At 42.8% G+C, this 16,092-nt stretch overlaps 1 protein-coding gene across 1 annotated transcript in view; it reads right to left on the bottom strand.

The window, feature by feature from the left end:
- Window positions 1-10,197: 10,197 nt before the first annotated feature.
- The window catches only part of LOC123483420 (NADP-dependent malic enzyme, mitochondrial-like), a 47,299-nt gene continuing 41,404 nt past the window's right edge, over window positions 10,198-16,092 (bottom strand). The window contains exons 2-3 of the mRNA XM_045213401.1: window positions 14,090-14,223; window positions 10,198-10,351 (exon numbers count right to left, since the gene is read on the bottom strand). Coding sequence (XP_045069336.1) covers window positions 10,198-10,351; window positions 14,090-14,223 — 288 coding nt within the window. The remainder of the gene's footprint in view (window positions 10,352-14,089; window positions 14,224-16,092) is intronic.

The raw sequence follows: 16,092 nt of genomic DNA, 5'->3' as shown, positions 1-16,092 counted from the left end.
GCTTCCCGACTGAGTTCCCTGTGAATCTAGGCTGTGAGTTCAACCTTGACTCAGGGGTAGATGTAACATAGTCAATTTAAATTTGGGACACTCCAATTAGTATGATATGTTACGTTTCGTATGGTATGTATGGTAGGAATCATCCATTTTGTATGATATGTTCAGATTTACAATTCATATGATATGTTACGAATTCCAATATTTTGCGGCTAACGTTAGCTAGGTGGCTAATGTTAGCTAGGCTAGGGGTTAAGGTTAAAGGGTTAAGGTTAAAGGGTTAATGTTAGGGTTGGGGGAAGAGTTAGCTATCATGCTAAGTAGTTGCAAAGTAGCTAAAATGTAGTAAGTAGTTGCAAAGTTGCTAATTAGCGAAAAAAATCTCAAGTTGTCCATGATGAGATTCGAACACGCAACCTTTGGGTTGCTATACATTTGTCGCGCGTCACTACTTAATAATAACTCACAGGAGAGGCATTTAAACGTAAGCTTTTTTAAAATCAAAATTCGTTTTTTGGCAGAAATGCCTTCTGGAACATGTGAACTTTCATGTGCCTTAATAACAAACTTGTAGGCCATCTGTAAATACTAATAAAATAGTTAAATTACGAGCCTAGTTGGTTTAGCCACGGAAAAAGACAGGAACCTTCCCGCTAGTCATGATTGGCTGAGATAATCGATGGGCTGGACATGCCGAGAGAGGAGTTCGGATTGGTCTGCCATGTAGCTTGCATCGGTCTATAACATGAGCTGTTCAGTATGTGTAGGTTATCCTTTCTAACACTGCATTTCTGAAAAATATCATGTAGTAGAACTGAAAAAGTGTTGCTCTCCACTTTCTGGAGGACCGAGTTTTGAAATCAGTGAAATGCCCGGTGGAATTAGAGTATGATAGCTAAGGAGATGGATACAATGCTGGCGTTTGATTGCAAATATGCAGAGGGAGTCGAAAAGAGAACACACAGAAGGCTGTTGAATATAAAACACCTGTCTCCGGATTACATCTTCAAAATAAGGGCAACCATGGCATCTGTGACAGACAGGGAGAAGCGTCCATCCATGTATATGGGTAAGAGAATCTAGCTAGCTATATTTTCAGATATTCTAAGTTTCTAATTTTGTCAGAAAGTCATTTTCATTTCAAGTTAAAGTGTACTGTTCACTAGCTAGCTAACGTTACACGTATGATCTGTGTAGTAATATTATTCGTATCTCAGAGCCATTTGGTTGCTAGTTATAGCCTGATGTTAGCTAGCTAGCTAGCTAACATTGAACCTGGTTGGTTAGCTACCTGCAGATTCATGCAGGGTAGTAACATTATGAGTTGGGATTAAGGTTAATTGTTTAGCTAGCTAGCTACATGTCTAAACAAAAGACTCCACTATGCAAGTAACCACTTCACAACACCTTCTGTATCCTGTGCAGGTGACAAATACACTTTGATTTTATTTGATATATTATGTGTTTAGAGACAGTAATGTGAAGAACATGAACAGCATCAAAGTCAAATTAGGATATAACATTAGACCAACGAGACAGTGTCCAAGTTCTAAAATTCTGCGGTAGAATGATATGCTTTTATTTCGTCACACTCACAACCGTACGCTATGTTCTGTAATTGGCTCACCATTAACTTGTAAATAATGATTTTGTTGTGAGTTTATTTTCCTGTAATAATGAAGACAAATGAGCTAAAGTGAAGACGTTGTCAGCTATATGATCTGGAAATTATTTGAACTGGCTAGCCAGCTAACTTAACATTAGCTAGCTAGCTAACAAGCTAGAAATTAACCAAAACATTGTTTAGAGCGCTGCTTTTAGTTGCCTGGTTTGCTAGATTGACATATACTAAATTCATTTTTAAACGGGTGGGTTTATTGGTGTTAAAATACACTAGTTATACTATTTTTGAACACCAGGCTGCTGATGTCATGCAGCCTGTAGTTTTTGTGTTTATACTTTTTCATAATGACAACGACAAGTTTGATGTCGGACGACAATAGAATGTTCATGATGTCACTGATACAACTGTCGATAGACGTAGTATAAAGCAGACGTTAGTCTTGAAATCTTTGGTTGTTTAGTACATGGCCTCACATGTGAATCCTTAAAGAGAAGGGTGGGGCTAAGCCTTAAGAGGGTGTGAATGATGCTGAATGGGTGTAGAAAAAGAAGAGCTCTCCAGTAGGTTTACCAAAACATTCAAGGGCCATTTTCTCAAAAGTGAGGTTACAAGTTTATTAACTTTCAAAGCAGAATTACTTTCCCATTGTTCCTCAACTGTGGTGTATGATACCATTTTCTAGCTCTGAGTCTCTACTTTTATCCAATGTAAAAAACACAATTTCAAATTTTGCTACATAAGACCGAATCGAGCTGGTCGGTCAATCGATCAGAAAAAGCCATATCTCAGACTGCCCATCTTAATCTTTTCTTTTTATTGGCCAGTCTGAGATATGGCTTTTCTTTGCAACTCTGCCTAGAAGGTCAGCATCCCGGAGTCACCTCTTCACTGTTGACATTGAGACTGGTGTTTTGCGGGTACTATTTAATGAAGCTGCCAGTTGAGGACCTGTGAGTCGCCTGTTTCTCTAACTAGACACTAATGTATTTGTCCTCTTGCTCAGTTGTGCACGGGGGCCTCCCACTCCTCTTTCTATTCTGGTTAGAGCCAGATTGCACTGTTCTGTGAAGGGAGTAGTACACAGTGTTGTACGAAATTTTCAGTTTCTTGGCAATTTCTCGCATGGAATAGCCTTCATTTCTCAGAACAAGAATGGACTGACGAGTTTCTGAAGAAAGTTCTTTGTTTCTGGCCATTTTGAGCCTGTAATCGAACCCACAGTTTCTGATGCTCCAGATACTCAACTAGTCTAAAGAAGGCCAAAGTACGTTCATCTCCTTCTCGAGCGGTATGACGGCTGCGTGGTCCCATGGTGTTTATACTTGCGTACTATTGTTTGTACAGATGAACATGGTACCTTCAGGTGTTTGGAAATTGCTCCCAAGGATGAACCAGACTTGTGGAGGTCTAGAATATATTTTTCTGAGGTCTTGGCTGATTTCTTTTGATTTTCCCATGATGTCAAGCAAAGAGGCACTGAGTTTGAAGGTAGGCCTTGAAATATATCCACAGGTACACCGCCAATTGACTCAAATTATATCAATTAGCCTATCAGAAGCTTCAAAAGCCATGACATCATTTTCTGGAATTTTCCAAGCGGTTTAAAAAGGCACAGTCAACTTAGTGTATGTAAACCTCTGACCCACTGGAATTGTGATACAGTGAATTATAAGTGAAATAATCTGTCTGTAAACAATTGTTGGAAAAATGACTTGTGTCATGCACAAAGTAGATGTCCAAACCGACTTGCCAAAACTATAGTTTGTTAACAAGAAATTTGTGGAGTGGTTGAAAAACAAGTTTTAATGACTCCAACCTAAGTGTATGTAAACTTCCGACTTGAGCTGTATGTATACAACACACACACACACACACACACAATACCAGTCAAAAGTTTGGACACACCTACTCATTCAAGGGTTTTTCTTTAGATTTACAATAGAATCATGCAGTAACCCAAAAAGTGTTAAACCCTTGGCCTTGATGACAGCTTTGCACACGCTTGGCATTCTCTCAGCCAGCTTCATGAGGTAATCACCTGGAATGCATTTCAATTAACAGGTGTCCCTTCATAAAAGTTAATTTGTGGAATTCATTTCCTTCTTAATGTGTTTGAGCCAATCAGTTGTGTTGTGACAAGGTAGATAGCCCTATTTGGTAAAATACCAAGTCCATATTATAGCAAGAACAGCTCAAATAAGCAAAGAGAAACAACAATCCATCATTACCTTAAGACATGAAGGCCAGTCTATACGGAACATTTCAAGAACTTTGAACGTTTCTTCAAGTGAAGGCGCAAAAACCATCAAGCGCTATGATGAAACTGGCTCTCATGAGGACCACCACAGGAATGGAAGACCCAGAGTTACCTCTGCTGCAGAGGATACGTTCATTAGAGTTACCAGCCTCAGAAATTGCAGCTCAAATAAATGCTTCACAGAGTTCAAGTCACAGACACATCTCAACATCAACTGTTCAGAGGGGACTGTGTGAATCAGGCCTTCATGGTCGAATTGCTGCAAAGAAACCACTACTAAAGGACACCAATAAGAAGAAGAGACCTGCTTGGGCCAAGAAACACGAGCAATGGACATTAGATCGGTGGAAATTTGTCCTTTGGTCTGGAGTCGAAATTGGAGATTTTTGGTTCCAACCGCCGTGGCTTTGTGAGACGCGGTGTGGGTGAACGGATGATATCTGCATGTGTGGTTCCCTCCGTAAAGCATGGAGGAGGTGGTGTTATGGTGCTTTGCTGGTGACACTGTCTGATTTATTTAGAATTCAAGGCACACCTAACCAGCATGGCTACCACAGCATTCCGCCATCGCATTTGGTTTGGGCTTAGTGGGACTATCATTTGTTTTTCAACAGGACAATGGCCCAACACACCTCCAGGCTGTGTAAGGGCTATTTTACCAAGAAGGAGAGTGATGGAGTTCTGCATCAGATGACCTGGCCTCCACAATCCCCCGACCTCAACCCAATTGAGATGGTTTGGGATGAGTCGGACAGCAGAGTGAAGGAAAAGCAGCCAACAAGTGCTAAGCATATGTGGGAACTCCTTCAAGACTATTGGAAAAGCATTCCAGGTGAAGCTGGTTGAGAGAATGCCAAGAGTGTGCAAAGCTGTCATCAAGGCAAAGGGTGGCTATTTGAAGAATCTCAAATATAAAATATATTTTGATTTGTTTAACACTTTTGGTTACTACATGATTCCATGTGTTATTTCATAGTTTTGATGTCTTCACTATTATTCTACAATGTAGAAAATAGTAAAAATATAGAAAAACCCTTGAATTAGTAAGTGTGTCCAAACTTTTGAACTGGTACTGTGTGTGTGTGTGTGTGTGTGTGTGTGTGTGTGTGTGTGTGTGTGTGTGTGTGTGTGTGTGTGTGTGTGTGTGTGTGTGTGTGTGTGTGTGTGTGTGTGTATATATATATATATATATATATATATATATATATATATATATATATACACACACACACACACAGTGGGGGAAAAAAGTATTTAGTCAGCCACCAATTGTGCAAGTTCTCCCACTTAAAAAGATGAGAGAGGACTGTAATTTTCATCATAGGTACACGTCAACTATGACAGACAAATTGAGGAAAAGAAATCTAGAAAATCACATTGTAGGATTATTAATGAATTTATTTGCAAATTATGGTGGAAAATAAGTATTTGGTCACCTACAAACAAGCAAGATTTCTGGCTCTCACAGACCTGTAACTTCTTCTTTAAGAGGCTCCTCTGTCCTCCACTCGTTACCTGTATTAATGGCACCTGTTTGAACTTGTTATCAGTATAAAAGACACCTGTCCACAACCTCAAACAGTCACACTCCAAACTCCACTATGGCCAAGACCAAAGAGCTGTCAAAGGACACCAGAAACAAAAGTGTAGACCTGCACCAGGCTGGGAAGACTGAATCTGCAATAGGTAAGCAGCTTGGTTTGAAGAAATCAACTGTGGGAGCAATTACTAGGAAATGGAAGACATACAAGACCACTGATAATCTCCCTCGATCTGGGGCTCCACGCAAGATCTCACCCCGTGGGGTCAAAATGATCACAAGAACGGTGAGCAAAAATCCCAGAACCACACGGGGGGACCTAGTGAATGACCTGCAGAGAGCTGGGACCAAAGTAACAAAGCCTACCATCAGTAACACACTACGCCGCCAGGGACTCAAATCCTGCAGTGCCAGACGTGTCCCCCTGCTTAAGCCAGTACATGTCCAGGCCCGTCTGAAGTTTGCTAGAGTGCATTTGGATGATCCAGAAGAGGATTGGGAGAATGTCATATGGTCAGATGAAACCAAAATAGAACTTTTTGGTAAAAACTCAACTCGTCGTGTTTGGAGGACAAAGAATGCTGAGTTGCATCCAAAGAACACCATACCTACTGTGAAGCATGGGGGTGGAAACATCATGCTTTGGGGCTGTTTTTCTGCAAAGGGACCAGGACGACTGATCCGTGTAAAGGAAAGAATGAATGGGGCCATGTATCGTGAGATTTTGAGTGAAAACCTCCTTCCATCAGCAAGGGCATTGAAGATGAAACGTGGCTGGGTCTTTCAGCATAACAATGATCCCAAACACACCGCCCGGGCAACGAAGGAGTGGCTTCGTAAGAAGCATTTCAAGGTCCTGGAGTGGCCTAGCCAGTCTCCAGATCTCAACCCCATAGAAAATCTTTGGAGGGAGTTGAAAGTTCGTGTTGGCCAGCGACAGCCCCAAAACATCACTGCTCTAGAGGAGATCTGCATGGAGGAATGGGCCAAAATACCAGCAACAGTGTGTGAAAACCTTGTGAAGACTTACAGAAAACGTTTGACCTGTGTCATTGCCAACAAAGGGTATATAACAAAGTATTGAGAAACTTTTGTTATTGACCAAATACTTATTTTCCACCATAATTTGCAAATAAATTCATAAAAAAATCCTACAATGTGATTTTCTGGATTTTTTTTCCTCATTTTGTCTGTCATAGTTGACGTGTACCTATGATGAAAATTACAACCTCTCTCATCTTTTTAAGTGGGAGAACTTGCACAATTGGTGGCTGACTAAATACTTTTTTCCCCCACTGTACACACACACACACACACACACACACACACACATATATACATACACATATATATATACATATATACACATATATACACACATACACATATACACACATGCACATACAGTGAGGGAAAAAAGTATTTGATCCCCTGCTGATTTTGTACGTTTGCCCACTGACAAAGACATGATCAGTCTATAATTTTAATGGTAGGTTTATTTGAACCGTGAGAGACAGAATAACAACAACAAAAAATCCAGAAAAACGCATGTCAAAACTGTTATGAATTGATTTGCATTTTAATGAGGGAAATAAGTATTTGACCCCTCTGCAAAACATGATTTAGTAGTTGTTGGCAAAACCCTTGTTTGCAATCACAGAGGTCAGATGTTTCGTGTAGTTGGCCACCAGGTTTGCACACATCTCAGGAGGGATTTTGTCCCACTCCTCTTTGCAGATCTTCACCAAGTCATTAAGGTTTCGAGGCTGACATTTGGCAACTTGAACCTTCAGCTCCCTCCACAGATTTTCTATGGGATTAAGGTCTGGAGACTGGCTAGGCCACCCAAGATTTGACGGTACATGGCCCCGTCCATCGTCCCTTTGATGCGGTGAAGTTGCCCTGTCCCTTAGCAGAAAAACACCCCCAAAGCATAATGTTTCCACCTCCATGTTTGACGGTGTTGATGGTGTTCTTGGGGTCATAGGCAGCATTCCTCCTCCTCCAAACACGGCGAGTTGAGTTGATGCCAAAGAGCTCGATTTTGGTCTCATCTGACCACAACACTTTCACCCAGTTCTCCTCTGAATCATTCAGATGTTAATTGGCAAACTTCAGACAGGCCTGTATATGTGCTTTCTTCAGCAGGGGGACCTTGCGGGCGCTGCAGGATTTCAGTCCTTCACGGCGTAGTGTGTTACCAATTGTTTTCTTGGTGACTATGGTCCCAGCTGCCTTGAGATCATTGACAAGATCCTCCCGTGTAGTTCTGGGCTGATTCCTCACCGTTCTCATGATCATTGCAACTTCACAAGGTGAGATCTTGCATGGAGCCCCAGGCCGAGGGAGATTGACAGGTCTTTTGTGTTTCTTCCATTTGCGAATAATCGCACCAACTGTTGTCACCTTCTCACCAAGCTGCTTGGCGATGGTCTTGTAGCCCATTCCAGCCTTGTGTAGGTCTACAATCTTGTCCCTGACATCCTTGGAGAGCTCTTTGGTCTTGGCCATGGTGGAGAGTTTGGAATCTGATTGATTGATTGATTGCTTCTGTGGACAGGTGTCTTTTATACAGGTATCAAACTGAGATTAGGAGTACTCCCTTTAAGAGTGTGCTCCTAATCTCAGCTCGTTACCTGTATAAAAGACACCTGGGAGCCAGAAATCTTTCTGATTGAGAGGGGGTCAAATACTTATTTCCCTCATTAAAATGCAAATCAATTTATAACATTTTTGACATGCGTTTTTCTGGATTTTTTTGTTATTCTGTCTCTCACTGTTCAAATAAACCTACCATTAAAATTATAGACTGATAATTTCTTTGTCAGTAGGCAAACGTACAAAATCAGCAGGGGATCAAATACTTTTTTCCCCTCACTGTATACACACACACACACACACACACACACACACACACACACACACACACACACACACACACACACACACACACACACACACACACACACACACACACACACACACACACACACACACACACACACACACACACACACACACACACACACACACACACACACACACACACACACACACACATATGGGGGATTGGAAATTATGCAGACAATTACATCGATGGAAGCTACAATCTATCTGCAATATTAAAGCTGATCTACCCCCTATAATAAAAAATGTATAAAAAAAACTTTCCAAACGTCACATATCATACTAATTTGGCTGTCCCGGATTAATATTTACTATGTTATGTCTAGTCTATGAGACCAGGCTGGTGAGTTCCCTATCAGTTTCAGCAACCCTGGGGTCTCCACAACTCCACCCACCTCCTCCACCCCCTGCCCGGGGCTAGGTTAGAAGGGGAGAGGCCTGGGTCTGGGCCTGGCTGAGGACCAGGTTTGTCTGACAGTCAGAGATAGTCCCCTGGTAGTCTACAGAGCCTGCTGCTAACTGACCCACTGTCACACATGTCTACCAGTCCCAAGTTCCTCACCCCAGGGCTCTGGCAGCTCGCAGTGCGTCCTGGCCCACTGCATTGTGGGTCTGCGGGGAGATATAAAATCACTCCTCCAGCCCAGTGTCAGAGGTAGGGGAGCTAGGAGCATGCTAGACATATTTTCCACATACTTGCTAGTTCTGGGGAAATTGTGAAAAAGGGGGTTGTATAACTCCAAGTATGTGGGAGTGTGCTTAGGTTTCCGAACGCATTTTAAATGTGCTCAAGGTAAGCATTTCAAATAAAACGGAGGATTTAGCATTCACTACTAATCAAAAGCATCCCTGGTTATGATCAGTTTATTTGGGGTTTTAGACTTTGAGACCCGCAAGGAAATGTTCACTGAGGATATGAGTGAGGTAGGGTGCGAGAGTGAGTCCCAATGGCACCCTATTCCCTATATAGTCCATACGGGCCCTGGTAAAAAAAAAAGTAGTGCACTATATAGGGAGCCATTTGGGACACACACAGTGTGTCAGTATGTGACTGACTGACTGACAGAGTGACTGATGAGAGAGTGAGAGGAGTGAGTGAGAGGGTCTATAAAGAGTGTTTATAACTGAGAGGTACTAACCAAGCCAATAGAACTTCAACATCCATCTCCATCTCTCCCTCAGTAGTGGTCTTTCTTGGGCCATGTTAGTTCTACTGTCTAAGACTCAAAACAAACACCTGACATCTTTACAACACAGCCCAGTCTAGATATGTTAAAGCCAAGTCAAACATGATCAGCCCCTTAACATTGTCTGAATGTGTGTGTTATATTAATTTGATCTCCATTATGACTAATGAGGGATTAGTGGTGACAGAGAGACATGGACCTAATGAACTGACAGACACAGATAACTGAGCAGACCGAAGAGGCAAGTCCTGCTTTTTGCAATGCCAAGTCCATTCAAGGTGAACTGTACACTAAATGCTTATACTGGCCTGAGCTGCCCAAGGTCTCGCAGAACCCAACTCGACACAGACCCGCCCCACCCTCTGATTTTGGTTGAGAGTTTGTTGCAATAGGCGCCAAGTCCAACATACACAGATGCTTGAAGATTCAAAAGGAATTATGTTTCATAAGAATGCATCTAAATTATTTGACAATTGATGGTAAAATCTTAAAACAATGTTAAGGCTTTCCACGAGCAGCAAGTGTGTGTGCAATTGTGTGTGTGTGACAATATATCCATTAGGCCTATTCAGTGTATGTGTGCATGCATGTGGCGTGTGTATGTGTGTGCATGTGTGTTTTTTTGTGTGTGTTAGTGCTCGCATGTGTGTGTGCATACATCCATGTGTGTGTGTGTGTTTCTCTCTCACCTGGGTCTCCTGAAGGCAAGGCCATACATCTGGCAGGCCAGGCCCACGGTGGGGGTGTAAACGATAGGCATGAACCTCTCTGTGTCGGACGTCAGCACACGGTAGAACAGCTTCTCATTCCTGTCCTGGAGCCCCATCAGAAACACATATCTGGGAATGGAGGAGGGGGTAAGGGAAAAGGTGAAAATCTTCAACATTGATCCCTAAACTGTGCATGTAAAACGGACTTCAGAGTGGCTTTATGAAATACAAAATCTCAGAGAGCGCGACAGAGAGAGAAAGAGAAATAAGAGAGAAGTGTGTGTGAAGAGGAGAGAGAAAGAGATGTCTGGGGTGACTCAAACAGATTGTACCCTGTGAGTGCAATACCTCACTCTGTCGGGCCCCACTTTCCCTTTCCCTATGGACTTAAGGGCCCAATTGAAACGAAGTGGCCCATAGAATGTGGGCGAGAGAGCGCGAGAGAGAGAATGCCACGCCGACTCCCTCCTTGCCTTGTTGAATACAAGCACTGCTCACCATGTGCTGTTAGTTCCATGTAATACAATAATTGCTGGATACAGTTACTGTTGCTTATGTTACAAATGCTTAGATAAATACACAGAGCACAGAAACACCCATCAGATATCCTACACAAGCTCCTTGTTACGATCAAACATCGACAGGGGGACTGAAGGTTTACATATGACCCAAATGAACTACTAGACCACGCCACAGGCTCTCCACTCACGAGAAGAAAGCTTTCTATAAAAGCTGGAGTATAATGTCCCTCTTGTTGGGATGACAGAATGTATGCATGGCCTTCTCCCACATGGTCATTGGATACAAGGTGTTAACAATTTCTTTTAAAAAAGGTTGATGGTGTTCTAGCCAGATCAAGCCACGGCTTACACCATACCACACCACAGGAATCATCAACTAGATTCAGCCGCGGGATGATTTTCTCTTGAGCGGATGGTCAGGGGGCCGGAACATAATTCCAAATAATTTGTAGACTGCAAATGACCGCAAGAAGTCCAAACAGATAATATTTGACTAAAACGTAATCATTTCAAACCTTGCTTACATTTGTATACTGTCACATGTGCCTGCCTGTCTATTATGCGTGGGAATACTTAAGAACAGATTTCCAAAATTAAAATCACTTGGAGCTGATTCCCTGGTCTTTTATGTCCAACAATAATATTTATGTTTTGCTCAGCAAACTTGGGGGGGCAAATAAAACCACCCACAGGCCAAATTTGGGAATCCTGCCATTCCACCACAATTCAGTCCCGAACTAGGGACACAGAGAGAGACCAACTTATTGGTGCCCAATGTTGTGTGATTGGTGATGTGACTTTGAGGCCATGTCAAGGCAGTGTCAAGCTAGGGTTGTGCCACTCACGACACTAGGAAAAGGGGTGGCACAAAATGTATATTGTAAAAAAAAAAAGTACATTTGGTATTTCAGTCCAGGTGGCCTAGACCCATTTGATAATTTTTATTTCACTCATCTAGTTGTCTGTCCTGGCAATTGCAAAAGTCGGACATTTTCCACTAGCGACTACAGCTTGAGCCTGTTGTGGCTCTCTCTTGGCCTGAAAGCATATCACAGTCACACACACACACACACTGTCAGATCAAGTGTTTGGGCTGTGTTAACAAGCGTGTGAAACTCTGCTTAAACTCGGCATGGGAAATAACTTTTCCCTCTTCCAACCCCTTTATTCTCCATCCAAATTCATGATTCTTTGCAGACACTCTTGCCGGTTGGTTTTTGAGTTTTTTTTAAACAGCTAGATAGCATATCACATATTGACATTTTAAGAGTTGATCCCTATGATTTTTTTGTATTCGTGAGTCCTTCTCTTTATCTCTCCCACTGTCTTCATGCATAGACAGCCTAGGCCTCCATCTATGTTATCATAGACATGTTTGTGCTTAAAGCCAGTGGTGTCCAAAGTCCAGCCTGCTTTATCAATGTCCAGACACCAGAATGAAGCCCTGCTTTGGGGAGTAGTAAAAACAGTAAATAGCTGCTGCTTGGAATAGAATGACATGTATCGTTAAGTGAGAGTTTTGAGCAAAGGTCATGTAAAAATAAAGTGACAAGGTCGGGTCCAGTAAATACCACAGAAGGCTTGAGAAAAAAGTAAGGCCCAGACTGCAGTGGAAATACTATGGCCAGAGGCATGAGGACAGGCAGGGCGAATACCAGCTCTAATAAACTGGTCCGATGGCCTGAGTGGACTGGAAGGCATCGCCGGACTATGAGACAAATTGTTGATGACATTGAAAGGGCATGGGAAAGGGAATAAAACACGCCTAATTGCTGTTTTGGAGGATTGGGGTGGTACAGTATAGCAACACTGCCTCATAGTCATCATACCACCACACTGGAAAAATCAAGTGGGCTAAAAGGTCTTCCTGACCACAAATTGACACAAATCCTGTCTCTCTCTGTCCCATTAACAAACCCAACCAGTCCTCTCACTACAGATCTATGGAAATAGAGACAAAATTCATACAACCTTGGGATTACAATTACTTGAAGCCTTGTAGTGTCTGACAGAGAGATGTACTTATTTGATGTTTTACTCGTCAGCAAACAAGTTAGAGGATTCGGCTATTTCAGCCACACCTGTTGCTGACAGGTGTATAGAATCGAGCACAAAGACATGCAATCTCCATAGACAAACATTGGCAGTAGAATGGCCCGTACTGAAGAGCTCAGTGACATTCTAGACGGTTACAATGACATACAATGACATTCTAGACGGTTCTGTGCTTCCAACTTTGTGGCAACAGTTTGGGGAAGGCCCTTTCCTGTTTCAGCATGACAATGCCCCCGTGCACAAAGCAAGGTCTATACAGAAAGATCGGTGTTGGCCTGCACAGAGCCCCATCGAACACCTTTGGTATGAATTGGAACGCCGACTGCCAGCCAGGCCTAATAGCCCTCCATCAGTGCCTTACCTCACTAATGCGCTTGTGGCTGAATGGAAGCTAGTCCCCAAAGCAATGTTCCAACATCTAGTGGAAAGCCTTCCCAGAAGAGTGGAGGCTATTATAGCAGCAAACGGGGGGACCAACTCCATATTAAATGCCCCTGATTTTTGGAATGAGATGTTCGACGAGCAGGTGTCCACATACATTTGACATGGTAGTGTATGTAACTTTCAAAATAAAGAAATCACCCTCATATGATGCATTGTGCATCATATGAAGCTGTGTTCTGCGTCATAGGATGCAAAAAGCGTCATACGGAGATGATTTCTGTATTTTGAAAGTTACATATCTTGAAAATATTTTGGGACTATGTCAACAATGGACTGATGAAACAGTTTTTGGTTGGTATTTTCCTTAAAAACAGAGGGATCAACACATAGAGAATATGGTACACCCACCCCCATGATTCAAAACGTTAAATTTACTCTGCATGACTAACTACAGGCATGTGGTATCTATGACCGAGCTGCCGAAGATCAAAGAAATCAGCCTGGAACATAAGTAATGCGGCATTACATATTACTAAACCTTTGCGACCCTAATCAGCTGCAGTAGGGACTGGAGATGAAATCAGCATTTATTTTATGTCTCAAAGAAGATTGTAAAATGCTGGGAAGAAGTAAGAGGACAAGAAAGAATGAAGCAATAGAAATTGAGAAAAAAGGGGAAAAAAGGAGTAGCGGTTTGTTCAGTAACCAGTAGGGTGCTAGGGTGGGTTGAATAAAGAGCTCAGAGGAGTAGTCTGTAATCCTTCCCTTAAATCTCAGTCTCTTTGAAGGCTTCCAGATGTGTGATCTTTCTCTCTCGCGTCCATGCGGCTGGGCTCTCCCTTCACACACATGCATGCACACACACACAAGCAGACAGATAGACGCACAGGGTGGATCTCAGTCTCACCTGTCCAAGTCGTCCCTCTTCATCTCGTAGTTCTTGAGGACCCGGAGGAGCTGTACGTCTTGGCTGAGGAAGCAGGGAGGCAGCAGGCCGTGGATCCCCAGCTGGAGACGTTCCTCCAGGGAGAAGGCCATGCCCTAAAACATACAGAACCATAGGAGGGACATCTGTTAGACACCACAGCACAGTAGGGAGATCTGTTAGACCATTAAACCACTATAACACCACAGGCCACTGTGGGTCAGCTTCTGTAGGAAGTACTGGATGAGAAAGACTGTCTGACCTTACTGTATATGGTAAGCCCTCTGGTCCCAACCACTCAACATTATCATGCTGCTGTATGTCTTGACTATGAACTGTGTCATTGAGTGTATGTATTTTGTCTTTGATTGTACTTTAATTGATAAACTTCACATTACAAACTTTGTGTAAAGAATATAGTTCTAAGTGTACAAGTCTGGGGTCTGTGGAATGCTATGTACATAGGCCTACATTCCAAACAATTCAAAGTCCAGTTTAAGTCCAAAGACAGCAGTAACTGGAGGAAGAATGGTTTAAACCATAGATCTCATTACCTACTTAAAATGTCTCTTCTACAACCCTGCTAGTCCCTTTACATTCAACATGACCGGCTGAGACTGCCCTTGTGAAACTTTCTTTGAACTTTTAGCCTAAGTTTGTATAATCAGGGACATTTCCATCCATCCCCCTTCAGAAACCCTGGAGCAATGATACTCAGACTACTGCGTCATCTATCCTATCCCAGTGTTTGCTCTGGATGGGGGGTTCCCCTCAAGTATTAACCCTACTGGCTGATCTGATGGGGCCACTGTCTGCTCACACTCTGCTGTGATGTCCGTCCCCGTGAAGATACACACTGCAGCTATGAGACCAGGCTCTGTCTGACGGCCACAACCTTTGACCTTTACCACAACCCTGACCTCCAGATGGGCATCTCGATAAACACACACGTTTAACGTCGGGGTCATGACCTCAAACACTACTGGATCTGTGAATCGGCTGTTGCCACAGTTGCCCCTCCTCTCTCGCTGAGTCTGGTGGAGGGAGAAATAAAAGGATAGGCTCATTGTTATGGCTGAAATATAATAAATGGAAAGGTATCAGATCAAAAACATGGTTTCCATTTCATAACATTCCAGCCATTACAATGAGCACAACCTCTGATTTAAAGTGACACCAGCCTCCACTAGTCCATAGAGGTGCTGCCACCGCCCCATAGAGGGATCAGAGTGTGTGAAGCTGTGAGAGACAGTGTGTTGCAGACTCTGGCTGTATTTTACATCTAGGCATAATAAAATATAAGTCTGCTGAACACACCAGATACTGTCGCTGCTGGGATGGAATTGAAGTTGTGGTGCAACTTCTGTGTTTTGGAACGCACCCCACGAGGGCTTGGCCGAAATATACAGCTTTTTCAAGGAACTGGCACTTTTAAATCTGGTTGAGGGGTTGAGGTTGTAAAAATGTGTTTGATTACATGGACGCAGAGCAAGAGTGAAGTAGCAAAGCATACAGTGCAATAAAATGTAGTGTTCTTGACTTCGTACTAACCATCAAAACTGACCACAGACACATTTTCAAACATTGGCAGATTTTCTTTAAAAATATATATAACATTATTGGGTTTGGTCTCAACTGAACTTGGGGCTAATGACTCTGGGACACACACAGGTTACAGGGCATGCATACGCAGTGCACAACACCACAGACAGGAAAACAAAACACACACTCACAAAGGAACACACACACACACACACACACACACACACACACACACACCCCCCCCCCCCCAACACACACACAGATTCCTCTTGGCAGAACATCTGAGGAACAGGCTAAGTATTTGCCTGATCACTTCACTTCTCAAATCAGCAATGGTTTTTTGTTACATTTCTAATCGAGGAGCCCTTGGGCTGAGAGGTTGACAGCTTGGATGTCATCTATTGTACCTGTGACATTCAGTGGACCCATGGTCTGATGTCAAT

This window comes from Coregonus clupeaformis, unplaced genomic scaffold (assembly GCF_020615455.1).
Source record: "Coregonus clupeaformis isolate EN_2021a unplaced genomic scaffold, ASM2061545v1 scaf0109, whole genome shotgun sequence".
Taxonomy (NCBI): domain Eukaryota; kingdom Metazoa; phylum Chordata; class Actinopteri; order Salmoniformes; family Salmonidae; genus Coregonus; species Coregonus clupeaformis.
The sequence above is the reverse complement of the archived record's forward strand: the minus strand, read 5'-3'. Positions and strand labels throughout refer to the sequence as shown.